General features: G+C 57.0%; 11 protein-coding genes across 11 annotated transcripts in view; 6 read left to right on the top strand and 5 right to left on the bottom strand.

Annotated features, from left to right (window-relative positions):
- Positions 1-1,154: 1,154 nt before the first annotated feature.
- Positions 1,155-2,478, bottom strand: CHGG_08841 (uncharacterized protein; the record flags this gene model as incomplete). Its single annotated transcript, XM_001226767.1, has 2 exons — positions 1,155-2,238; positions 2,312-2,478. 2 exons carry the CDS (start codon positions 2,476-2,478, stop codon positions 1,155-1,157), a joined length of 1,251 nt encoding a protein of 416 aa, XP_001226768.1.
- A 544-nt stretch (positions 2,479-3,022) lies between these two features.
- On the bottom strand, positions 3,023-4,798 carry CHGG_08840 (uncharacterized protein; the record flags this gene model as incomplete). The annotated part of the gene is made up of 4 exons (XM_001226766.1): positions 3,023-3,438; positions 3,700-3,858; positions 4,162-4,531; positions 4,640-4,798. 4 exons carry the CDS (start codon positions 4,796-4,798, stop codon positions 3,023-3,025), a joined length of 1,104 nt encoding a protein of 367 aa, XP_001226767.1.
- A 1,066-nt stretch (positions 4,799-5,864) lies between these two features.
- Positions 5,865-6,770, top strand: CHGG_08839 (uncharacterized protein; the record flags this gene model as incomplete). The annotated part of the gene is made up of 2 exons (XM_001226765.1): positions 5,865-6,265; positions 6,350-6,770. 2 exons carry the CDS (start codon positions 5,865-5,867, stop codon positions 6,768-6,770), a joined length of 822 nt encoding a protein of 273 aa, XP_001226766.1.
- A 370-nt stretch (positions 6,771-7,140) lies between these two features.
- CHGG_08838 (uncharacterized protein) lies at positions 7,141-8,123 on the bottom strand (the record flags this gene model as incomplete). The annotated part of the gene is made up of 5 exons (XM_001226764.1): positions 7,141-7,295; positions 7,410-7,475; positions 7,583-7,697; positions 7,757-7,867; positions 8,073-8,123. 5 exons carry the CDS (start codon positions 8,121-8,123, stop codon positions 7,141-7,143), a joined length of 498 nt encoding a protein of 165 aa, XP_001226765.1.
- Positions 8,124-8,534: 411 nt separating this feature from the next.
- On the top strand, positions 8,535-10,046 carry CHGG_08837 (uncharacterized protein; the record flags this gene model as incomplete). Its single annotated transcript, XM_001226763.1, has 1 exon — positions 8,535-10,046. The coding sequence occupies one exon, from the start codon at positions 8,535-8,537 to the stop codon at positions 10,044-10,046; it is 1,512 nt and encodes a 503-aa protein (XP_001226764.1).
- Positions 10,047-10,842: 796 nt separating this feature from the next.
- CHGG_08836 (uncharacterized protein) lies at positions 10,843-12,320 on the bottom strand (the record flags this gene model as incomplete). The annotated part of the gene is made up of 2 exons (XM_001226762.1): positions 10,843-10,887; positions 11,082-12,320. 2 exons carry the CDS (start codon positions 12,318-12,320, stop codon positions 10,843-10,845), a joined length of 1,284 nt encoding a protein of 427 aa, XP_001226763.1.
- A 1,503-nt stretch (positions 12,321-13,823) lies between these two features.
- On the bottom strand, positions 13,824-14,942 carry CHGG_08835 (uncharacterized protein; the record flags this gene model as incomplete). The annotated part of the gene is made up of 1 exon (XM_001226761.1): positions 13,824-14,942. The coding sequence occupies one exon, from the start codon at positions 14,940-14,942 to the stop codon at positions 13,824-13,826; it is 1,119 nt and encodes a 372-aa protein (XP_001226762.1).
- Positions 14,943-15,790: 848 nt separating this feature from the next.
- On the top strand, positions 15,791-16,778 carry CHGG_08834 (uncharacterized protein; the record flags this gene model as incomplete). The annotated part of the gene is made up of 2 exons (XM_001226760.1): positions 15,791-15,827; positions 15,982-16,778. 2 exons carry the CDS (start codon positions 15,791-15,793, stop codon positions 16,776-16,778), a joined length of 834 nt encoding a protein of 277 aa, XP_001226761.1.
- Positions 16,779-17,761: 983 nt separating this feature from the next.
- Positions 17,762-18,017, top strand: CHGG_08833 (uncharacterized protein; the record flags this gene model as incomplete). The annotated part of the gene is made up of 2 exons (XM_001226759.1): positions 17,762-17,862; positions 17,957-18,017. The coding sequence occupies 2 exons, from the start codon at positions 17,762-17,764 to the stop codon at positions 18,015-18,017; spliced, it is 162 nt and encodes a 53-aa protein (XP_001226760.1).
- A 1,008-nt stretch (positions 18,018-19,025) lies between these two features.
- CHGG_08832 (uncharacterized protein) lies at positions 19,026-21,157 on the top strand (the record flags this gene model as incomplete). The annotated part of the gene is made up of 10 exons (XM_001226758.1): positions 19,026-19,079; positions 19,218-19,308; positions 19,563-19,663; positions 19,723-19,738; positions 19,798-19,980; positions 20,366-20,377; positions 20,429-20,482; positions 20,537-20,643; positions 20,699-20,961; positions 21,016-21,157. The coding sequence occupies 10 exons, from the start codon at positions 19,026-19,028 to the stop codon at positions 21,155-21,157; spliced, it is 1,023 nt and encodes a 340-aa protein (XP_001226759.1).
- Positions 21,158-22,381: 1,224 nt separating this feature from the next.
- Positions 22,382-23,515, top strand: part of CHGG_08831 (uncharacterized protein) — a gene marked incomplete at both ends in the record, with an annotated part of 2,047 nt that continues 913 nt past the window's right edge. The window contains 2 exons of the mRNA XM_001226757.1: positions 22,382-23,097; positions 23,389-23,395. Of these exons, the coding sequence (XP_001226758.1) occupies positions 22,382-23,097; positions 23,389-23,395 (723 nt within the window). The remainder of the gene's footprint in view (positions 23,098-23,388; positions 23,396-23,515) is intronic.

The following is a 23,515-nucleotide window of genomic DNA, read 5'->3' as shown; positions in this document are numbered from 1 at the left end:
ACGGATCCCTTCGTGGGTTTGCGGGGGTGCTGCGTCCGACACGTCTCACTGTCACATCCAGACTTTTTACCTGTCTGTGCCGACAAATCACAAAATTCCCCTATGTCTCCTGGCTATCACTACCGGCCACACAATTCTTTGATTTTCGGTAGACATCCAGCTCTTCCCAATGCCTCCCCCCTTGAGATGCAGCTCACTCCAGAACACCGCCCTCCTGAGTCGTGTCCCATGTTGCATACACACATTCCGTAGGGAACCCCCATCCTTATCCACAAGTGACAGGAATACAAGGGGGGGGCGGGGGGCGGGTTCCTCTTTTGGGGCCGGCTGTGGTCGAGGTGAACTTGGGCGGTTTGGGTATGCTTGTATATGGCATGTTATTTCGAGCGTGGTAGAGCACCTCTCTTTCGTAACTTTGTGCTATTGTCACTGTTGTTTCGTCCGCTCATGTCTCTCTGCGCTGTGCCCCGTCGGTGCATGCTTCTTGCGGCATGCCATACACTGTGGCGCCCCCCCTCCATCCCGGTTGCGCTGCGGCTCAAAAGCCGTGCCGAGATATGAGACATCATGCCAACCGGAGTCTGCCTCGCCATGCCTCGCCTGGTAGTTGCCGCCGCCGTTTGCCGGGCTGTTGCCGCTGTTAAACCGGCTAGTTTGTGGTCATGCACAAGGCCGGCAAAACACTTATCCTCGGCCTGGGCGGAAGAATGTTTGCCAGGCCGATGGACTTCAGGCAACATCTGTTCTGCCTTTCGCTCTCGGCCACAGCTCAGGGGAGACGTCTGGTGAGATACAAATACAGGCCATTGTCCCAGAGGTTGGCTTCCCGCGCTGTTGGGCAGCTCTGCATCGACACTCCAAATCCACGAAATCCATCCTAGTCTTTTGAAAAGTACCACCGACTTAGGCTAACTGATCTTGCAGCGCCGGTGGTTGTGTCAACGACTGGGACCGGGATTTATCCAACTTTGGAAGAAAAGCAAAACAATCCATTTGGTATCTCGAGTTAAGTGTAAGAAAAAGACCTGATCCTGGTAAAGCAAATGTTCATGTCCATCTCATCATTCTTATATATCGCTCCCTTCCCTTGCCTAATTAGTATCGCCCTTGCTCGACCCAAAACCCATCATCCGTCATCGTGAAAGCGCATAGCCTTAGACGTTCTCAGTTGTCTTTGGCTGCTCCTGGGTTTGTTGCTGGTATACCGGCTGAGGTTGTTGGGGCTGCTGCTGCTGCTGCTGTTGCTGCATCTGCTGAGGTTGTTGCTGCATCTGTTGAGGTTGTTGCTGTGTCGGCTGGGGGTAGTAGTAATATCCTTGCTGTTGCCCCTGTTGCTGCTGTGCAACCTGGAGATACGCCGGCACGCCCTGCATCGGCTGCTGCTGCGGCATATACTGCGGCTGTCCCGGTACCATGCCTACGGGCACTTGCCCCGGGGGGTATGGCATAGTATGGACGAACGTCACCGTCGGATAGGCCCAGTCCGGCTGTGGTTTGGACCACAGGCCGGTGGCCTTGCGAATGGCCAGAGCGAAGAGCATGACGAGCACGACGAACATGAGAGTGAAGTTGAAGAAGGGCTCGACAATGAAGGTGACGGCCAGGTCGACGTAGCCTTCCGCAAAGATGGCCATGTTGATGAGATGGCGGATGAGGTCGAGGATGGTAGCCACCAGAAAGATGATAGAGCCCTGTGAAATACTAAGTATTTGCTCGACCATGGGCAGGGGAGAAGGGGGCCATACACTGCGGAGGAGCTGGTGATTCTTGGTCTTGTGGACGGTAAACGAAGCCAAACCGACCATGGGGATGCTAGTGAGCCACAAGAGGATTCTGACAGCGAGTTCCATGCGCGTGTTGGTCAATCGGGCTTTAAAACTAGCCTCTGTGTCATAGCGATCATATACATCCGCGTATTTGACGACGTACGAGTGGCGGAGGGCGAAGACGGAGAGGACCATGGCGAAGAGGACAACGCTCCATACCAAGATGCTGATACGGCCAAATTTATGGGTTCGGCTTGTCTCGTTGGGGTTTTTAAGGCAGAACATGTAACCGCCTGCGAGCTCGACGAAGGTAATGAAGAGGAAGATGCTGGCAAGCTGCAGTAGGAAGTTGCCCGTAGCAGAAACGTGGTCAACAGCTCGCACCACGGCCGACCAGTCACTGTAGTAACCGTTCTCGTCATACCGCATCCAAAGCTGCACGCTGCCGCTGGCGAGAACGAGTAGCAACCCACTTTTTTCGCGGAGTCAGGGCTGTTAGTTGCGCCGTCCTTAAGGGAGCTCAGGGGGCTGCACTGGCAACTTACAAAATCCAGACGGGAAACACTGCCTTCAACCAGCTGATGCCAACGCGCGCGGGGTCCTGTTTCGTACGCGCGAGGCAGAAGCTGACGAACCACAACACAGCTAAAGGCGTGATATACAGGGCGGACAAGGCCGTGTAGCCAATCTGGTAGCCCCCGAGGGAAGACATGGCTGCTTGGAGATGCTGGAGATTGTTGCTCCAGGGGGTTGGGTTTGAAGGCGCTGCTCGCAGAGCTGGGGGATAAAAACGAGATAAAAGAAAGAGAATGCAGAGCGAGACCAGAGCCGCCAGACAAGATGAGAAAGACGAGACAGACGAGACCAGACGCGCAGGGGTTTACTACCTGAGTTAGTGTGTGACGGTCCCAGTAATTGAATGCCTGCGGCTCTGCCTCGAGCACATGCACTCGCTAAATTTGGCTCTTGGAAGCAATAAGCGGCGTAATGTCACTCCGTGGCCAAGTACAGAGCGTGCCCAAAAACGCGAATCTTGGGCCATGGGCTGGGGAGCATCCCTCCAGCCTCAGGCGCAAACCTTAGGTAGGTACCTAAGACAGTATGCAAACGAAAGACATATTCGTCGCCTAAGAATCGAAGCTGCGTTTGTCTTCCTTACCTATCCGAGATATATCGTTCATCGAGCAACGCATTTGACCGATTTCCCAAACACCACTTTGGATGGCAAGGGAATTTTTGGTGGGTTGGCCCCCAGCTTAGCAGGCAGGTTGCCCAATCGTGGCAGTGCCGCCAAGCCGCCTTGCGCCTCGCACCAAGCCGCAAATGGGATGAGCACGAGTGTGAGTGAGCCAATCCTCTTCTTGCACAGCACCCATGAGCTTGGCAACAACCTCCCGAAGCTTGGCCCGGTCTTGGGTTGCTGTCGGCTGGGAATCGGACTCGGGCCCCAACGACACGTTTTCCGGCCGTGTTTTTGGTGTTTGCATGCTCGAGCGCCGGGCGCCGGGCGCCGGATTGCGAGGAACCGACCGTTGAAAGAGGGGAACCGGAAGGCTCGCAGCCGACGCCCGGACGAGGAGGTTAACTCGGTAGGGGTAACCAACTCCTTCGGATACATGTACCTTGCCGGAGCAGCACATCGACTCGTCACAACGGCCCCAATCGCCGGTCCCTATTCATCATGCGCCGGTAACGCCCGTGGTTCAGGATGTCAGGTTTCGATCCCGGGGAAAACTAGGAAATAAATGCATACTGTGCGTGTGAGAGCGTGTGAGGTCCGGAATTTTGCTCCTGATAGGCGGGGCAGGGGTGGTAGTGGTGGCGGTGCATCCCTCCGCGGCTACAGTCAGGCTGCGACATACCACAACGACTATATACACACTGCTGCGCACTCCTGGCTGTGCTGGATATCCCCCCCGACATTGCTTCTCACCTTCCGAGACTTCAGCATGATAGTCGAATTCCCCTGGACCTTCGGGTCCTTGCAGTGCGATGGCGCCGCACAGATTGACCCTCACTACAATGCATACCCCGAGTGTGCTCGCGCGTGCCTCGGGTGCCCCGACTACACTTGGACATACCAGGGCTCCAACTGCGCCAAAGAACAGTACAGCTCGACAGTGCCGACCCCGTGTTGCCCAATTCCTCAACATGCATGGCGTTCATATTATCCCGAGGTCTGGGAGTGTGTGTGGGAACAATGCGCAAAGACAGAACCCGGCCGAGACCACCAGAGCCATGAAGTCGCCCAAGCCGTGTTTACCCAGTTTGGGAAGTTTTGTGCAGAGGATATGAAGGAGCCGCTCTACGAGTACTGGAAAGGCTCGCACTTTCACGACCTGTATGAGATGAAGGGCTTCGGTGAGATGATGTGATCCCTAAAACAACCCCCGACCTTCACTGAGCCAGCCTCTCCAGACTTCGAGCCCCTCCTCGACCCCGAGGTTGCCGTCTCGGGATACTATGGGTGGGGGGTCCTCGCCGCATGGCATCTGGGCCTGCTTGCCGCCGTAATCGCCGGGCTCAGGCACATTCCGTATTCCAAACCGCCAAAGCCAACCGGTCCGACACAGCGCCCTTGGAGCCCGTCCGTTGTGTACCGGCGGGTAGCGCACGAGATCCGCTGGCTCTGGCACGCGGACACGGAGCTCATCTTGGCCCTCGTCGTGGTGTGGATCGCCATCGGCGACATCTCGCTGCGGGGCGAGAAGCTGTCCCCCCATGGACGTGCTCGTGCGGCCGCGCATCGACGCCGTGCCGCCAGGCTACGACCCCATCCTAGCGACCCATCTCTTGACGGTGCGCGCAGCGATGGGCGTCCTCGACACCTTCATCAGCGTGGCCGTCTTCGTCATCTTCACCAGCTGGCTGACCCGGCCGGCCCGCGGGTGGTACTGGTGGCCGCTCTCTTCGCGGCGCCTGCATTTCCGCGTTCTGGCGACACTCGTCACGGCCGTGGCGGGCATCGCCGTGACTGCGAAGCGAGGCGTCTGCCCGGACCATACGAAGGGCTTCTGCACGCCGAACTCCATGCTGGACGCTGTCATTTCCCCCTTCGGGCTCAGAAGGTTCGGCAGCCCCGGCGGTCAGGCCTACCCCAGCGCGTTGATGCACTTCGTCCGGGGCCTCTGGGTCCCCCCGCCTTTCCGCCCCAATGATTCGTACTCGGAGTGCTGGACGGTCCAAGCACTTTTCATGTGGTGCTTTGGATTGTTGGCCGGCTTTTTTATCGTCTTGTCGTATGCCTCCTCGGACTCGCGCTCGCCGTATTTTGGCAGACTCGAGGCGCTTGGTCAATGCGATTCTGCCATTCTAAGGGCGATTTACGTCGTTCTCGTAATCGTGGGTCATCTATTGGCGCTTTTCGTTGCGAGTGTGTTGCCTGGTATCATGGTTTTAGGGTGTGTCTTTACGTTGTTCTACCTTTTCCAACTCCTGTTTGGACCCAAGGATCTTTTGGGACCGGCCCCAAACGTTTCGTTTCAGGAGCTGGACCAGATACTCGCAATCCTTGTTGGGGGGACCACGGCCATGATCAGTATTGTTGGTTCTGTGCTTTCGTTCATGAAGGAAAGATCGAGACTGAAGGCAATTCCGTATTGGAGGTTGCCAGAGGAAGAAGAATAGCCAAGTATCTACCATATACCGTAATGGACTCTGCATATTTAAGCTACTCCCTAATCTTCGAAGAAAAGAATGGCTTGGTGGGGATATAGCTCAGGGTTGTCTTTGGCCTTGAGGAATCCTGTTTCCCTGATCGTGCTTCCCCTATCCGGATATTTTGAACTGTCTCTGCTTGCGCCGCCCTTGAGTTCAGAGAGAAATCGGACTACAGCCACGGTGTAGGAAGCTGCGTTGTTGTAAGGTGAACTGGCTCTTGCCTTGCTTCGGATATGGGTCTATGCCCTGAACCCAAGCCGCATGTACTTGCTCTACCGAGGCCTTCCATGATTCTAAATCCCACACTCAGATTTCTAAAAGGCAAAAAAAGGACACAGAAAAGTTGGTGGGTACCTGGTCGGAGGTGTGAAACCATTCCCTCTCCCTGCACTTCGAGCCTACTAAATCTCCCCAAACTCAACAATCACAACACTCACAATGAAGCTCACCGCAATCCTACATACTGCCCTCTTGGGCTCAGCTGCCGCCATTTCTTCCTTCACTGGACCATCTAACAAACCCTCCCTCCCCGCCGTACGCCGCTCGCGCCTCACCGACCGCCTCAATGGCGTCTCCTCACAGGCCGCCCCCGATGACCTGCCCGGGGTAACCTACAGCAAGAACTGGGCGGGCGCCATCCTCACGGGCATCGGCTACCGGTCCGTGACGGCGACCATCCACGTCCCCTCCATCCGCCTCCCACCCGGCGCCCAAAGCGACGTGCTACACGCCGTTTCGGCCTGGGTGGGCATCGACGGCGAACACGCCTGCCCCAACGCCATCCTCCAGGTGGGCGTCGACATGTACATGAATCACAGCGACCCGGCGTACTGGGCATGGTAAGCAGCCGTTTTTATCCGCCCCCTTCTTCTCTCATCCGCCTTAAAGACTACGCCGGCTGATAGTAATTATGCATGGGGCAGGTTCGAATGGTACCCCAGCCGGTCCACCTACCTCACCGACTTCTCCATCAGCGCCGGCGACTCCATCACCCTGAACGTCTCGGCCACCTCGCTCAGCTCGGCGACCTTTGCCATCACTAACCACAACACGGGCCAGACGGACATAGCGACGCTGAACGACCAGGCACCGCTGATGTGCGGCTTCAACGCCGAGTGGATCGTCGAGGACTTTTGGGACACGGACGGCGTGCCCTTGGTGGACTTTGGCAGCGTCGCGTTTACCGGTGCCATGTTTTCTACCGACTTGGGCATCGGGGGTGGCATGGAGGGGGCCAAGATGGATGGGATCAAGGAGGGGTTGGTCGGGGACCCGGTGATTGAGTGCGAGAAGCTGGGCGGAGACGCCATGAGCTGCAGCTATAAGGGGGGCAAACATCCTTGAATGTGGTCTGGAGATGAGGACGCAGGAAAGGAGGAAGATAACACATTACTGCAATGCGGCGGCGGCTCAGCCCGTCCCTCAAATCAATGTTGTCTCTTCTGTGTATTTCCACAGTTGCTTTTATTGAGTGAGCTCCATGTGCCGCTGGACTGCTTGGCTCCCGGTGATGGCGCTAAGTCAAGGGTATGTAAACAACCACCACACACCGACCAACCCCTCGGTTGCACTAACCCGAAAACACTCAAGGCTCCCCCTCCTCATCAATCAGCGCTCCCTCGGGGGCCACAAACGGCGTGCTGGCGGCCACGGCTTTCGCAACGAACCTTGAGCGGTGTTAGCAAAGGGGGAAACGACCCGGCTTCATATGTTGTCACCCCGTCGTAGACGTAGACGTAGATTTGGGCACCGGCTCTGGCTCTAGCTCGGATAGGGGGAGGGGGCCCCACTTTGTGTGGCTGCCCCGGGCAACCATGTTTCGCTGCGAGTCCCAGAAGGTTACGCGCGTGTAGGCGAGGGTTTTGCCGACTGTGTGGGGGAGGGGGGGGGAGGGGTGTTAGTTGATATGGATACAGCGGTGGGTGGGGGGATGGAGCAGGGTGAGGGGAGGGGGGATGAAAGGGGGGTGTGTGGATTGCTTACTCCAGTCGCACTCGGCGGTGCCGTGTAGTTTGTCGCCTATTTTGCCGCCGCTGCTGAGGTAGGTGACTGGGAGGGAGGGGGGTTGGGGTGTTAGTGGCGGTTTTGAAGAGGGGGAGAGAGGAGGGAGGGTGGGTTGGGTAGGTGGATGAGTGAGTGGATGTGGGCACACTCACCGTTTAGGTCGGTCGAGACACCAGTCATGTAGTACCCCCTTGAGGCCACCGCCAGTGAGCCTCCGAGATCGACTAAGCTGGCGATGGTGCCGCCGTGGATGATGTTGAGACGGTTCTGGGAGTGTGTTAGAGGGTTGCTAGGGAGGGTTTGGTCGAAAGGGAGGTTGGACACACCGTGTGGTCTTTTGTGATGTGTAGTTCAAAGTCTACGCTGCCTTCGGTGGCGTTGGAGATACGGAGCTGGGTGTGGTGAGCTTGGGGGTTGTACTTGGGATGGGGTGTGGTCTCTTACTTGTTTCCCTAGTAGTCTGGATTTATGGCCGTGGTCAGTTCTACCCAGGGGTTGCGTGCCATGTTCCCGGATTAGGGGTAATTGTTTACCGCGGCTCAAGCCCCGAGTCGGCCATGAATGAGTTCAAGACCTATAAATATGGTCAATAAATTACACCCTTTTTATTGCTACATTAACCTCGAAAAACATAACACATACCGTTCGGACGAACCTCAGGGGCTTTAGTTTGGTGCCTGCACTTGTTGCCATCTTGATACTGCGTGTTGTTCGGTACGGAATTGACGGTTGAAAGAAGCAGCTCCTCGGTGGTTCGTTCATCTGAGCCGAATCCCTCAGCAAGCCGAGCCCCCCACTGTGACGTTCCCGTCCCTGAACCGGCATTCAATTGCCCGATTGGCCCCGCCTTGGCCCTGTCAGCAGCGCCGTTTCGCTGCAGGGCTCCACCTCCCGCCACGCTTGGTGCCGTGAAACCTGAGAAGGTTTCCGCGAGGCTAAGACCGGACCCAAACCTCAAACTTCAACCCTCCATCGTCAACAAAGACAACCCATCCCATTATCGCGCTACCGCATCACGACCCCTCGAGCGTGGGCTACTACGACGACATCGATAATGCGATAGTACATCTCTGACTCTGCTGCGTCACGCAAGCAATCGCCAAAATGTCGGGCGGCCAACAGTCGTACCAGCTCTCCGAGTACCTGGAGAAGTTGCCAGGGACGACCTTCCGCAAGCTCTACCAGCAGCCGTCGACCGCCTTTGCCATCTTCCGCCGCATGCTACCTCCCCTAGCCAAGGTCTTTGTCCAGGCTCTTCTCTACATGCCATCGCCCCTGCTCCTCGCCGAACTCGATGTCTGGGTACGCGCCGAGGGCAAGATGCAGCGCGACCGCGCCCTCTCGATTCTCCGATCGCTGCATATCATCCAAATTACCCCGCCCGGGAAGGACAAGCCGCAGGAGATGCAGCTCACGACTAATTTCAAAAACAGTCTGCGCCTGGCCCTCGAGGGAGGCGGTTCCCACAACAGCTTCGGCGTGCCGAGTACCCTGCCGGTCGCCCCCCGGATCGACATCGCCCACCTCGATGGTTACGCCCGAAAGAAATGGGAGGATATCTTGCACTACGTAGTAAATAGTGTGCCGGCGCAAAGCGAAGGAGGAGGCGGTGTTTCGGGCGGTGGCCCCAAGACTAGTGTGAAGGAGCTTCTGCTGATCGGCAGGCTGGTCGAGCGCAGGCATGACACCCAGGCGGGCGTTGGGATTACACAGGCCGGTTTCACCTTTCTACTCCAGGAAGCGAACGCTCAGGTTTGGACGCTCCTCCTCCTCTGGCTTGAAGCGGCCGACCGCGCCAAAGGAGAGGCCAAAGGGGCAGCGAACACCGACAGTATCGACATGTTGTCGTTCCTTTTCATGCTGGCGTCACTCGAGCTTGGGCGCGCCTATAATACAGGCGCTCTCACCGAGACCCGCCGCAATATGCTTCCCCACCTCGTCGACTTTGGCTTGATTTTTATCCCGCGCGAAGACACGCGACAGTACTTCCCCACCCGCCTGGCCACCACCCTGACCAGCTCCGCCTCGTCCCTCCGCTCCGTCTCGTCCGGCTTCAACGCCGCGACGGCGAACAACCCCGGCGACACCTCCAGCCTGGGGACAACCCCGGAGACCTCGGCCGCCAGCAAGGGCTCCGTCATTATCGAGACGAACTACCGTCTATACGCCTACACCTCGTCACCCCTCCAGATTGCCGTCCTGGGCCTCTTCACGCAGCTCAACATGCGGTTCGCCGGTATGGCCACGGGCCGCCTGACGCGTGATTCGATCCGCCGCGCCATCGGGTTCGGCATCACGGCCGACCAGATCATCAGCTACCTGGCGTCGCACGCCCACGACCAGATGGTGCGCGCCGCCGCGGCCACCGGCCGGCCCGTGCTGCCGCCGACCGTGGTGGACCAGATCCGGCTGTGGCAGCTCGAGAACGAGCGTATGCGCACGTCGGCCGGTTTCCTGTTCAAGGACTTTGACTCGCTCGAAGAGTATGTCTCCCTGAGCAGCTACGCCGACGAGGTTGGTGTGTTGGTATGGCGGAGCGACAAGAAGAGGATGTTTTATGCCAGCAAGATTGAGCAGCTGAGGGACTACCTTAAGAGCCGGAAGAAGGCCGAGTGATTGGGTGGGGGGACACCAGGAACGGCTGGGCGTTGGAATTACTGCATTAGGTGGAGTTGTCGGCGTTGAAAAATGGTTGGTTTTGACCTTTCGGTAACATAGGAGATCATGTGTTGATGAACGGGCTGTCTGGGGCTTGCCAATGTAATATTGCGGTCAGCCTGGTTGCCTATGACAGGCCGGGTGCGACTAATGTAACAATCCTATTCCGCTTGATCACAGCAGTAACCGTGCCTGGACTACCCTATGGTTTAACTACCAAGATACACCGGGTTCACCAACCGTAGAATGTACTAGTTAAACACGCCTCGGGTCCCAGGGCTCTCTCCTTTGTACGTACGAAACCTAACTCCGGAATTCGGCAATGCAATCCATCAGCCATCCGAAGTAGACAAATAACCTGACCAACACGCCAAACAACCAAAGGCCCAGCTAAACAAGCGCTATCAGAAGAAGCTGATACTTCCGTCTGCCCTTCCTCCCCTTCTCCTTATCGTCAATCGCCAAACTCTCCAAGTCCGCCATGTACCCCTCCCCAGGCTCCCCATTTGTACGACTTGGTCCGCTGCCGTGGCCAGTCCTGATCACCATCTCCCGCTCCCCGTCACCTGGTTTATCCGCACCGCCACCGCCGACCAGGCTCCGCTTCAGCCTTCTCACCATCTCCCTCCCACGCCTGCCAAACTCGTGGCCATGCCCATGGCTAGGGGTATGAGCATGAGCATGCCCGTGGCCCCCGGTAATAGTAGTAGCACGCGCCCCGTCATGCTCGCTGCCCCTCACCCGCGCGGTCAAATCAGATAGCCGCTCGCCTTTCGCCGGCCACCCTGCCCGTTTGTACCTGTGTTTCGTTGGCACAGAGATGAACCCCTGCCACTGATCTCCTCACCGGCCCTCACCCACCAGCACTCATATTAGTTATCAACTCCTCCCCCTCGTCCGCTCATCTATATGCACCCCCGACTTCACCCCTGCGCCTACGACCAAGCCCATCCCCACCGGCACCCCTTTCTCCGACCCCACACCACCACTCACAACACGACCACCCCCATCGGAGTGACACAAGGGCAAGAACTCACCCCTCCCCGTCCGCCGCGCATACGCCACCCGCCACTGGCGCAGCGACAGGCGTGCGGCATCTGTCTCACACATGTATTCCAGCCGCAGCAGCACGCGGCGCACGCGGGAGGCTTCGTCGTCGGCGAGGTGCGTTGTTAGGACGCGGTTTTGGTTAGGATTCTGGTGGGTGGGGGGTGGGGTTTTGTTGGTTTTGGGGATGGTTGTTGTGGTTGTGTTGCCCGTGGGGGGGTGTTCGGGGATGGAGTTTTCGTCTGTTGTTGGGAGGGGGTGGTGGTGATGTTGGGGGTTTCGGCGGCGGTATGATGCTGTGGTTGTAGTGGTGGTAAGTTTGCGGACCGAAGAGGATGCTGATGTCGCGTGGAGATTGGACAACGGATCGGGCTGCAAGTTGTAGGACGTGCTCTGCAGGATGGCACCGCTCGTAGCGGACTGGGGGATGCGGCTGTGGCTGCTGCTTGGCTGTCGCGGGTGACTGGTCTGGCTTTTGGCCGTCGATCGTGGGATGGAATAGGCCGATGTTGACGGGTTGTTCTGGGTTGCGGCCGACGCCGGGCGTGTGAAATCGGCGAGTGGATGAGCCGCCTGCGCTTCGCAGAGCCGGGTTAGGTGGTATGGTTCGAGTAGCTCATTGTGAAAACGGTCGTGCAATGCCATAAAGCGGCCGGCCCAGTACTGCGGTGGCATGGCCGTTGAGACTGCTTCAATGTTGTTGGACTGACCGGGAGGCAGGGTTGGCGTTGCTGGTGCTTGGTAAGTTGAAGCTTGTCGTGCTTTGGGGCTCAGAGTATGTTGGGTAACGAGCCGGTGGTTGCTAGTTTGGTCGTGAGGCTCGCGGCTAACGTTTCGACTGACCCCCTGACGGACAATAGTGCCGTGGGATAAGGACTGAGTAAGGCTGGAAATGACGCTGAATGTCCGAGATTTTGGGATTCCTACTCCAAGTTGCAATGTTTTAATACCCCTTGGGTTTGCTTCAAATATCTGCCCCTCGTCGTTGCTAGTATCACCAAGGAAAGATGAAGAGCTGGGGTAATGGTCGGCATAGAGGGGCCGGGGGTGGTTGCTGATGGCCCTGTTGTTGGCCATCAATGGTTTCCCGCCGAGCTTGTTCTCGCCCGCGGAGCCATGCCTTCGGGCCCAGGAGCCTTTCTGGCTTGGGTCCCAGCCAGCTCGCTTTCTTGTGGCATTGGCCATCCTTCACGCGGACAGAACCCAACGATCCAGCCAAGTATGGATAACGCCTTGAGCAAGATAACGGCCCCGCCGAGAATGACCACTCTGGGGACTTCCCCAGCAAATGGGTGCCAGGGCTGGAAGACTTCGGTGAAGATGAACCAGTTCAGTGTGATCGAGCACAGGAAGAGCCTCAGTGTCGAGTTGAGAATGACCCTCACAAGCCCAAACGAGCTCCACAAGAGCTGGCTAAAGAGAGCAGATAAACTGTAGCGAGGGCCGGCAACATTTATTTGCGAAACAGCGGCGGGCCTGTCTTTTTTCGGGGTTTGGTTGGAAGTTGCACGCCACGCAGCCGAAATGGTCTTTTGCTCGATGTGTGGTGAATCTAAAACGTTCGTGGCTCTTTCAATACTCGTCGAGATGTTGTTGGCAATAGGTCCGCAGCTCTGGGTAAGCAGCCCTGCGTATACATGAGTGAGAAGCGCCCACCAGCTGGTAGATCCGGGCAGTTAGGGACACACGTACTGCGGAATGAAACAGAGGGATTTATTTCTCGAGCGACGCATGTACTTGATGCAGCGTAGTCGACTCCGGCCCCAAGTAGTCGTACGCTATGCGCTGTTGCCGAGTACTTCGAGCCAATAAAGCTCCCTAGACCTTGGTACCGGGACTTCGTAGACCGGTCGTCACGATCAGAGCACGAATCGCTCGACCTTGGCTCGGACTGGGAGCTCCTCTCGGCACTCCGGACGCTGAACGGCAATGTTCTGGTCATGGTAGGTTAGCATGGAACTTAATATACAGGTAAAAGCATATGAAGACCAAAGCAGACTTTGGGGAGCCTATTAACGAGTACTTGATGTCGTGCTTAGAGTCGGTCAACGAACTTGGTCGCGGGTGGTTCGAAGTCAAGTCGAATCTGCTGATGGCCGAGTTTGCGCTCCAAGGTGGTGACGAATACGTACCTTCCCAAGATAACAACAATAACAGAGCGCTGGGCTGTAGCGCTGAATGGTCGCTGAAACAAACATGAGGGGAAAGACCTGAGTGGTGGGGAGAACGCGATATCAACAACCAGAATAAAGTAGGTGGTGGTTGGTGGGGAAGAGTGAGGGAAGGACCTGGGGTGGAAAAAACCACCTAACTCCTCGAGAAAAGAAGCGCACCGATGGGCAGTGGTGGCCGGGGCAGAACAGCAGAAGGAAGTGGCACCACTACCTGGCCGATCCACGAACAACATGCCTATTTTTCTGACAAGCGATCGCTCTCGCTATAAACATTAAACCTAGGGGGAATATGGCTCTAATGATAATCGCTAAAATGCTCCTTTTCAAAGCCCACCAACCGACCGTACACCAGGAGTTTCCAACAAAGTCATCCAAACCGGTGACCCCCCGAACACCTGGAACAAGTACTCCAATCCCAACGCTGTTCCCAACCGGCCCCTCCTAACCCAAAAAGAAATACCGCCTTCGCGTGGAAATCGTAAAATCGGCAGCAGCAGCGCTGAACAGGTAACCGCTAGTTGGCCAAGACGTCCCTCTGTTCCCAGCCCTCGATCTTGAACTTGAAGATCTCGTCACCTTTCCCTCTCGGTATTGCATGGCCGTTGCAGTCCCACAAGGCACGCTCGATGTAGGTCACGTTCCCTTCCCAGTCGACGAGAATAACAGTCTGCCGCTGGGTGCCGTAGAGGCCGGCATGGAACCCGTTCGGCTGCTCCGGGCGGGTGGGGAGCTTGATGGTCTGGGCGGCAGGTGGGTGGCGTCCATTCATCTCTGCGTAGCCGTATTCTTGCGCCTCGCACATCTCTTGCTGGTGGTTTGTGTTGCCGAGGGCCGGGATGAAGATGGAGTGCTTGAGGAGCGGGATAACCTCTTCTAGGTCGAGGGCGTGATCGCCGGGGAAGTTGTCCGTGTCGAGGATCTGGAAGAGCGAAGCGACGAGTTCCTCCTCGCTGCCGCCGGCGGCCACGGCGCGGCTCAGCAACTCCCTGCCGTCGCGGATCTTGGGCCAGAGCGTGTCCTTGTCCTCGTCGCTCTGGTCGAGAAAGATGGCGTTGCTGAGCCCGTGGACCGATCCCCGCTCCTCGCATATCCGGGGAACCTGGCTGGCGTCATCGCAGCGGTTCGAGATGATCGCCAAGGGGTCGATGTTCTTCTCGCCCGCCACCTTGCGCAGCTTTCCGCAGACCAACGAGAAACCACCAACGCCCTGAGCCCCGCCGTCGCTCAAGATGCGATCCACGAACTGCTCCGTTGACTCGGCCGGATCAGCTGTTAGCCATGCCGTCACCATGGCGCCGCGGCTCCGCGTGCCACTGACGGGATGGCTGGCGTCGCCGGTGTCGGTCTCGCGGTAGTTGGTTAGCACCGCGAAGTTGCCACCCTTGGTGATGCCCATCCACGTCCCGCGCTCGGGTCTTTGGAGGTCAAGGCTGGAAAGGGCCTCGATCTCGTTGGTCGTCGCTTTTGTGGACGACTCGTTGACGCCGTTTGCCGACCCGTTTGTGGCGTGCGAGTCGGCTTTGCTTGTCCACCAATGCGGCCGACTTGTTGGGCGGAGGATATACTCGTCCCGGTTGTCGATCGCCACCAGGGCGTAATCGGGGTGCGCCGTTGTAAGGAGAGCGATGCACATGTTTTATAGATGAATTTAATAAAATTGACAAATTTGAAGATGTGTGGGAGAAGGAAGCGGGTGTTTGAAGGTTAAGGTGTAGTATGCGTGATGAGGATATCGGATGTAGGTGAGAGAAGAGTTGTTTTGGAGGCAAAACGCGGGCAGTTACCAAGGTAATCGATCGTCTGATGACTTACGCTGACGGCCGCCTTCGATCTGGGGGCTGTGGCAGGGATCCCATGCTTAATTTATAGCTGCCTCGAGACTCTGGACCTGACAAGGTCTCGTCAGACCACCGTTATTCAAGATGCGCTGTTGTCGAGCTAGGCTCGGTCTAGACACGACAATACATCAATAAAACATCACCTGACAGCACACCAAGCTGGTGGTTAAAGTAGCCGAAGCGGCATCGGGCTGCAGTGGAACGTTGGGTGTTGCGTTGGTCAGTGCCTACTCGGAAGAGTGTACCGGAGCATGGGGGCCTGGCCAACCGCTCTCCACTGGGTGTGGGCGGGCTTGGCGGACAGAGCGGGGTGCAGGGCTGACCAGAGCCAGACAGGGCCGCAAGAGACTCGGGCTGCTGACTCATCGAACCTGTCTCGTCACCTGCTCTCGCCACTTCGTATCTACCGGCGACAGAGACTGGGAAGTGTCTTCGTTCTCAACATCGATACTTTCAGAACGTGTCACACGCATTCACGATGGAAGTAAGTGTTAGGTTCTAGGATTCTAGGATCCCATCCGATGTAGGGACGCAAACCACTCGCGTTTGAACACGCGTATAACTCTTTTTATTCCCCCTCCCGCATCCGCGCATCCGCTACACTTCCTTTTTTTTTTTTTTTTTTTTTTTTTATTCCTTAACAATGACCAATGACTACTTCACCACTGGATATTATTCCAGTAGAGATTCTGGCTCTAGTTTGCGACTATGTCGAGCTTTCGCACCGCCCCAGCCTCCTATCCTTCGCACTTGCCAGCAAGCGCTGCCATTCTGTCGCCAACAGGCTGTTTTTTCACACCATCCGATTCTCCCCCGACAACCCGAGCGAGTTAGAACTGGGCGTCGACGAATGTATCCGCATCTTGGAGCGAAATGCGTCAGTCTCCCATGTCCGCACGCTGCTGGTTACGGGCCCCCGCTGGGGCAGGTATTACAGCACGCGTGCTGTCATCTCCGCCGACGACGGCGACACCCGGACTTGGTCCTTTGGCCTCCCCTTGAGCTTATCCGAGATTGTCGACGGCAATAAGGACAGGCTACTAGGCCTTGAGCCGCGCTCTGCCCTCGTCCCAACCGACCTTGATATGCCCCCTGAAGAGGACACCCTCACGGACGCCGCCTGGCAACCGCTGGTCCGCCTTGTACAGATATTGCCGGGTCTGGGTGACGTATTATACGCGAATCGCCACCGGGTGCCACCCTGCCTTCTCCAGGCGCTCCGTCAATATCGGCCACGCTGCCGGCTCCACGTCTTCAGTTTTAGGCTGCGCAGCCTACGTCTTCCGGAAACTGACCCTGACGAGCTGGCTCTTGTGACAGCGCCGTGCCTCTATAGCATCTGGATGTGGTACTGGGGCATGGATGGTTTTGACCACGACGACTACAGTGAGCCCGAGCCCGATTACCATGCCGAGGCCGTTGATAGCATGGTGAAAGGTCTGGCACCAAACCTAAAAGAAGTACACTTGTTTTTCCAACCCGAGCCTGCCTATGAGATGGACGACAACCCGCTACCGCCCCGCCCTCCATGGAAGGGCTTTACCAACGTTGGGGCGGACTCAACCTGCATGCCCGCCCCCCCCTCAAATCTCTCGAGCTGGGACTCGATTGCCCTGCTCCCACTTCCTTAGAGAAGGAGGTTGCGGACAGGTGGGCGGCAAATAATTTGTCCTCCCTGCGCGCCTTGAGGCCAAGACGCTTCGTCGGGCATGAAGCGCTTGGAAGTCTCTTGCCGGCCAAGAACTTTCCGTGTTTGACAACGTTGCTGTTTACTTGTGCCAAGGACCAAGAACAAGCGTACTACGACGACGTTAAACATTTCATACACGGTCTACCCCAACTCGCCAGCCTAAAGATTATTTCATGGCCACCAAACCTTTCTCTTGCGGCGGCATTACCCCATCGGCTACGGGAGCTGTGGCTGCGGACACGGGACATGCTAGGGCACAGCCTAGAGGAAGCAGCCATCCTTGAACTGGCGGCCTGTTGCCCACGCATTGAGACTTTGGCTCTGGACATCCGCCGTTCTCGAGACAGGGCCACCGAGGTTGCTCTGTACAAAGCTGTCGGCCGCTTCGCGAAGCTCCGCCGCCTTGTCCTCACCCTCGATGCGTCACCTGTCTCGTGGTTTCCGATAGCGCCTTCTCACGAACAACGAGACCAGTTTGGTACGAGGGCTCTGGCTTTCGACACTACAATCGACCCGTCCTTTGACGAGTTCGAGAGGTAGCATCTGACCGGCGGCTTGTACCCGTACCGCAACGGCCATATCCGCGACGCGTTCATCAACACGGCCGTCGACGAGACGCTCGCGCGGGCCATCTTCCGCACCATTTGCACCACCAAAGCCAGCGTCTACGGCCACAGCGCGGCACTCGCACTAGACCGCATGCTGATTCAGCCTGAAGGGATCTGGTCCTTCCCACACCGGAACTCCACAGTGCCGTCTCTGGTTCTGTGTCCCTATGAAGCCGCTCTCAGCCGTTGTTGGCTGCTGGAGCGAGACGTACGCGACGATACCCGGGAGATGATCCACGCGCGGGAAGTTGACAAACAACACCGTCTCGAGTGGCCGAGCTGCGTGTGTGAGGAAGATCGGGGATACTACCGCAAAATGGCATATATGCCCATCTTCCGGCGCATTTGGCCCGAGAGGCCGGGCGTGTCGACCAATTGGTACGACGATTGGCACAGCTGGCCCCTAGACGAAACGGCGTAGGTTCAACCTAGAAGAAAAACACAAAACCAAGTGTACCTACGTACTTGTGGATGTCGGTACTAGCTGCCCATGACTGCTACATCATTCTAGGCTTGAAACTGTATCGTTGCTAAGAGATGAAGATTGCGGTAATGCCGAGCTCAACTTTTAGCTATTGCTCCGTGAAAGATGCCTCAATCTTTAAGGCTCATACTCCAATATGACTCTTCATTCCACGACCTCTCTTGTTGCACCTCGGAGGATGGGAGAATGGGGTCTTCGGCCCCGGATTGCAGGGGGAGGTAAAAGGCACAGGCCAACGGGCCCACAAGCGGTTCGGGGGGCAACATCGGCGGTGCGGGGCGGCTATCGGGCTGGTCCATGTGGGATGGAGTGGGATGGGACTTGACCTGCTGGAGAGGTTGTTTCCATGGATGTTGGGAGTCATTCACACCACAATTCGGTAACTACCTCGTACCTAGCACCGGCACCGGAAGCACAACAGCTGCACAAGGGCGGAATGGCATTCTTCGATAGGAGGAAGAATAACCTAGCGCACACGAGCAGCTGCAGAGAATTGCCCATTTCTGCCGGTCCGCATTTCTATTTGGTAGTGACACATTCAGGGCCCTCCAACCTGCCAACAAATCGGGGACAACGCTGCCGTAGTCCAACAAGAGGTTTGGTTTTCTCTTTTGTTTTTTTGGTTTTTTTTTTCTTACAGTTTCCCTCTGGTACGAACCCGAGCCAGATCCACGTTCTGGGCGCCAATGCAACCAACGGGGAGCCCGAGGTTTCATGGATCTTGAAAAAGATCCATGGACGGGTAAAGCCCGCAGGGCGCGGCCTGTGACATGACGCAAATCGCCGTTTCCAGACAGCCCGTCCAATCAAGTCAGTCGTTTTTGGTCCCGTCTCGAGATCTCCAGGGCACTGTTGAGTGCCACTGCGGGGCAGCTGCTGCGGTTACAGGTGCCGACGAAAAAAATCTCTGCTTGAGTCACTCACACTGGGAGGGGCAGAGGAAATCGACTATTTCAAGCGACATCGGGAAAGCTGCCCGCTTCTTTCTCATTTCCTTGCATCTTTAGACTTCTTCTTTCCCCAGATTTCGCGTTTGCTCCTGCAACAAGATACCCAGACACAAGCTTCCCATTCGACAGACAGAACAACAGTCACAATGTGCGGCACAGACGCAGCGAACGGCTCGAGCAGCGCCAATGGTGCAAATGGGGTATGTTTTTTTCCCCCTGCCCTGCCCTGCAACATCAGCTCCCCTTATCACCTTATCGACGCAATTACCACCTGCCACCCATCCCGTCCCCGTGTTAGCTACTGACTGCCATCGTGATGCTAATGCCTGCGAATACAGGGTGGTCAGTTCCGGTCGAGCCCATACCAGCCGGTGGGCGACTACCTGTCAAATGTCAACAAGTTCAAGATTATCGAGTCGACTCTGCGTGGTCCGTAACCGGAGAACGATTGCCCCTCGCTTTCCCCGCTGACCCCTGACTAGAGGGCGAGCAATTCGCCAACGCCTATTTCGACACCGAGACCAAGATCAAGATGTCAGTATTCCCGACCCCCTACCGGTGAATGGCCACGGGGAACCACTTGCTAATTCGGTTTTGTGAATAGTGCCAAGGGTATGACTCCAACAACAGCAATTCCCCCGCTCGACGATTCCCCCGCCCGCTAACACGCGACCCGTGTACAGCCCTCGACGAATTCGGCGTCGACTACATCGAGCTGACCTCGCCGGCCGCATCCGAGCAATCGCGCAAGGACTGCGAGGCCATCTGCAAGCTCGGCCTGAAGGTACGACTTCCGTCCCCCGTACACACACAGGATTTTCCGGCTAACAAGGCGCACAATAGGCCAAGATTCTGACACGTGAGTCACCGATTTCGGCGGTGCACCCCACCACGCGCACCAACTAACAAACCCACAAGATGTCCGCTGCGATATGCGCGATGCCAAGATCGCGGTCGAGACCGGTGTCGACGGCCTGGACGTCGTCATTGGCACCTCCAGCTTCCTCCGGGAACACAGCCATGGCAAGGATATGGCCTACATTGAGAAGACGGCCATTGAGGTGATCGAGTACATCAAGTCTAAGGGGCTTGAGGTGCGCTGTGAGTCAGACCCAGTCTCCAGATCCAGCCGTCGCCCAAGGTCGGTTGGTGGCGGTTTGAATGCCCGGAGTTCTAACACCCAGCAGTCTCCAGCGAGGACTCTTTCCGGTCCGACCTTGTCGACCTCCTATCCCTGTACAAGGCGGTCGACAAGGTTGGCGTGAACCGGGTTGGTATCGCCGACACTGTTGGCTGTGCTTTTCCCAGACAGGTTTACGACGTAGTACTTGTGGCTTGAGCAAACCAGTTCAGCGCTGACTCAGTGCAACAGCTCGTCCGACGCTCAGGGCGTGTTTGTATGTTGATCTGCTCCCAAATTGGAGGATCATACTACCCTCGCAGCTTGTGACATTGAAACACACTTCCACGACGACACCGGTTGCAGTATCGCCAATGCGTATGTCGTTTCTCCGCCTTTTTTAGTTTCCAGTTTCTGACTGCTTCCTAGCTTCTGCGCGCTCGAGGACTGGTGCGACCCACATTGACACCAGTGTGCTCGGCAGTAAGTGCACAAGACCCTGTACCGTTTAGTGGGTTATTTCTCACCAATTTACAGTCGGCGAGCGCAACGGTATCACACCTCTTGGTGGTCTCCTTGCCCGCATGGTCGTGAGCGCCCCTGACTACGTCAAGGGCAAGTACAAGCTCCACATGCTCAAGGAGGTGAGTCGCATCTAACATGATAATTTCGAGCCCCTCTGACCCTTACCCTTCCTAGATTGAGGATATGGTTGCCGAGGCTGTTGAAGTCAACACTCCCTTCAACAACCCCATCACCGGTTTCTGCGCCTTCACCCACAAGGCCGGCATCCACGCCAAGGCGATCCTCAACAACCCCAGCACATACGAGATTCTCAACCCCGCCGATTTCGGGCTCACCCGCTACGTCCACTTCGCCTCGCGTCTGACGGGCTGGAACGCCGTCAAGACCAGAGTCGGACAGCTCGGCCTGGTGATGACTGACGACCAAGTCAAGGAGGTGTATGTAGACCCCCCTTGAGTTGGATGTGGTGTGATACTGACAACGTTCTCTAGCACTGCCAAGATCAAGGCGATGGCTGATGTGCGGCCGATTGCCATTGACGACGCCGATTCGATCATTCGTAGCTTCCACCTTACACTGCACGAACGCCCCGCCGAGCCAGCAACCAGCGTTCCGGTCGAGGTTGTGCAATAGACCGGCAGCGGAGGGTTTTGGGTTGTAAGAGAGGATTTCCATTTTTACTTGGCCACATGATTTCGGAGTTGATTGGGAAAAGGCGACGCTTTGGTTCCATATATTTTCGCATAGTGCACCAGATCCGGGACGCCAAAAAGTTCTGCATGGTATTAGGGAGGCAAAATAGGGGTCAAAAGACCGCGGCTGTCCGTCTCACTAACTTGGCCTGGCTGTTCCGTCCCATTTGTGAATTGAAGCGTGTGAAGACGGCGACTTGGGCTTGACCATCCAGCCATTTTTTGGATCAAAATTTGCTGAGCAGGGACGTCATCGTGCATGCAGAGTGAGCACAGCCGAGGACGCTCCAGCGATACTGGAGTTTTCGACCAAAGGTTATCTTTTGAGATAGATGGGACGGAGATGCCCGAGATTCTGTTTGGCAAAGGCCCCAATACAACGACGGTGGTAAACGCGGGTAGCAACAAATTACCTAAAAGCAAGAGTTAATGGAGGTGGCCAAGAGTAGTATGCATTTTCGATGATCCAAGCAAGCGGTGGGCTTCCTCGGCATTGACGACTTCCGGAGCCTCTGTGTCTGAGACTTTGTTTCTTTCGATTTGATGCCTCAACGTACTCAATGGATATGGGCCTGCCACGAGAAGAGCTTTGGGCCCAGACGATCACTCCAAGGGATGCAATGCAGTCCTTGTTGAACCCGAGAAGTTCGAAGCTTTCTGAGAAAACGAGTGGGTCTCCAAGGTCTTCGCACCTTTGCACTGCCGTGAAACGAACAGGGGGCGGCACCCGGACCATTCGCGTGCCAGCTGGAGAGCCTTGGCTCCCTCTCTGCGTGGTGGGCCCCGGTCACTTTGTGTCGTCATAGGACCAACATCTTGGACTCAAGATCCATCGAGCAACCCTGCACTCTCCTGCAACCCCTCCCCTTTTCCGGCACCCGAAAATAAAATCCATCCGAACACCTGCCTACAAAACAACCAACCCTCGTCCCACATCGAGACATCGCCCGGAGCGACACCGATATCCCAGCGACAACGACCGGGACGGATCCAAACGACGGGAGGCAGACTTCTTTCCTAATCTCCGCACTGCACTTCAAACCGGAGCCCCACCAAAACCAAACCCAAAACCCAACCCCAAACCAACAACCCCTCCTTTACTCAACCCCCGACAAGACCAAACCCGGCCACCAACCCCATCCACCCACCCCCATCCCCCCAAAAGATGGCCTACCGAACAACCGAGCGCGACCGCGACCGCGACCGCTACGAGCACCCACGCTTCGACCGGTTCAGCGACGCGCGGGAGCGTCTCGAATCCGCCGACGACGACGGCCCACACGTCTACACACGGCGCAGCGGGCGCGGCCGCCGCGACGACGAACCACCCCTCTCCGCCACCGCGCGCCTGCCGCCGCCGCCGCCGTGGGAACGGCTGGCGGAGAGGGAGGTGCGGGAAGGGTTTAGAGAGCGGGATGAGAGTGCTGTGGGGCCGGCGCCGCCGATTATGGAGCGGGATCGGGAGCGGGAGAGGAGGTATAGGGGTGTGGATGAGGAGGTGGAGTTGGAGGGGGGGGATGGGAGGGGCGGGGTCGTGTTGAGGGAGCGGGAGAGGTCGAGGGAGCGGAGGAGGGTCGTGTATGATGATAGTGATGAGGGGTCGCTGCCGCCGCGGCTACGGAGGCCGGTGTCGCCCCCCGAGGTGGCGAGGTCGAGGCGGGTGGTCCGGAGCCCGTCGCCGGGGTTTGGGGGAAGGCCGCCGATGTTGGTGCGCAGGCAGTCGAGCTTGGATACTTTTGATCGGAAGCCCGCGGGGAAGAGGTACTGGGAGAGGGAGAGGGGGGAGGAGTATGGCCCGCCGGCGAGGAGGAGCGAGCAACGCGTGCCGCATTATGTTGATATCCCGCTGCCGAGGACTAAGGCGCTGCCGCCGCCGAGGGGGTATGTGGAGAGGGAGACGTTGAGCGAATCTCACTGCTTTGGGGAGCCAACGCCAGATTTGTTACTATGTACGACCGGCATTGGGAATACCCCCAAGGGCTCGAACATGAAAACGAGAGTTAACAGAACAGTGTGGTATTGCGGGTTCGATTCAGACAATGATGGGGAGATGCGAAAACCTCGCCAACGGGATGCCACACTCATGGTCCGAAAAGTTGAACTCTAATGGGGAGCCGGCAATCTAGAAAAGAGGAAGAAGACATCATACTAATGAAAGAGAATCCAGTACAGTAAACAGGTAACTTTGGACTTCCCTAGGATCAGTTTCCTTTCCTTCCTCCAAGTCCAAGGTTTCCGCCCCATGCGCTTTCGCCTTTTCTCCGCCCAGACATGCCTCCTCCACTTCTCTTCCAACATC

The sequence above is a fragment of the Chaetomium globosum genome, genomic scaffold (genome assembly GCF_000143365.1).
Source record: "Chaetomium globosum CBS 148.51 scaffold_6 genomic scaffold, whole genome shotgun sequence".
Lineage (NCBI taxonomy): Eukaryota > Fungi > Ascomycota > Sordariomycetes > Sordariales > Chaetomiaceae > Chaetomium > Chaetomium globosum.
The sequence above is the reverse complement of the archived record's forward strand: the minus strand, read 5'-3'. Positions and strand labels throughout refer to the sequence as shown.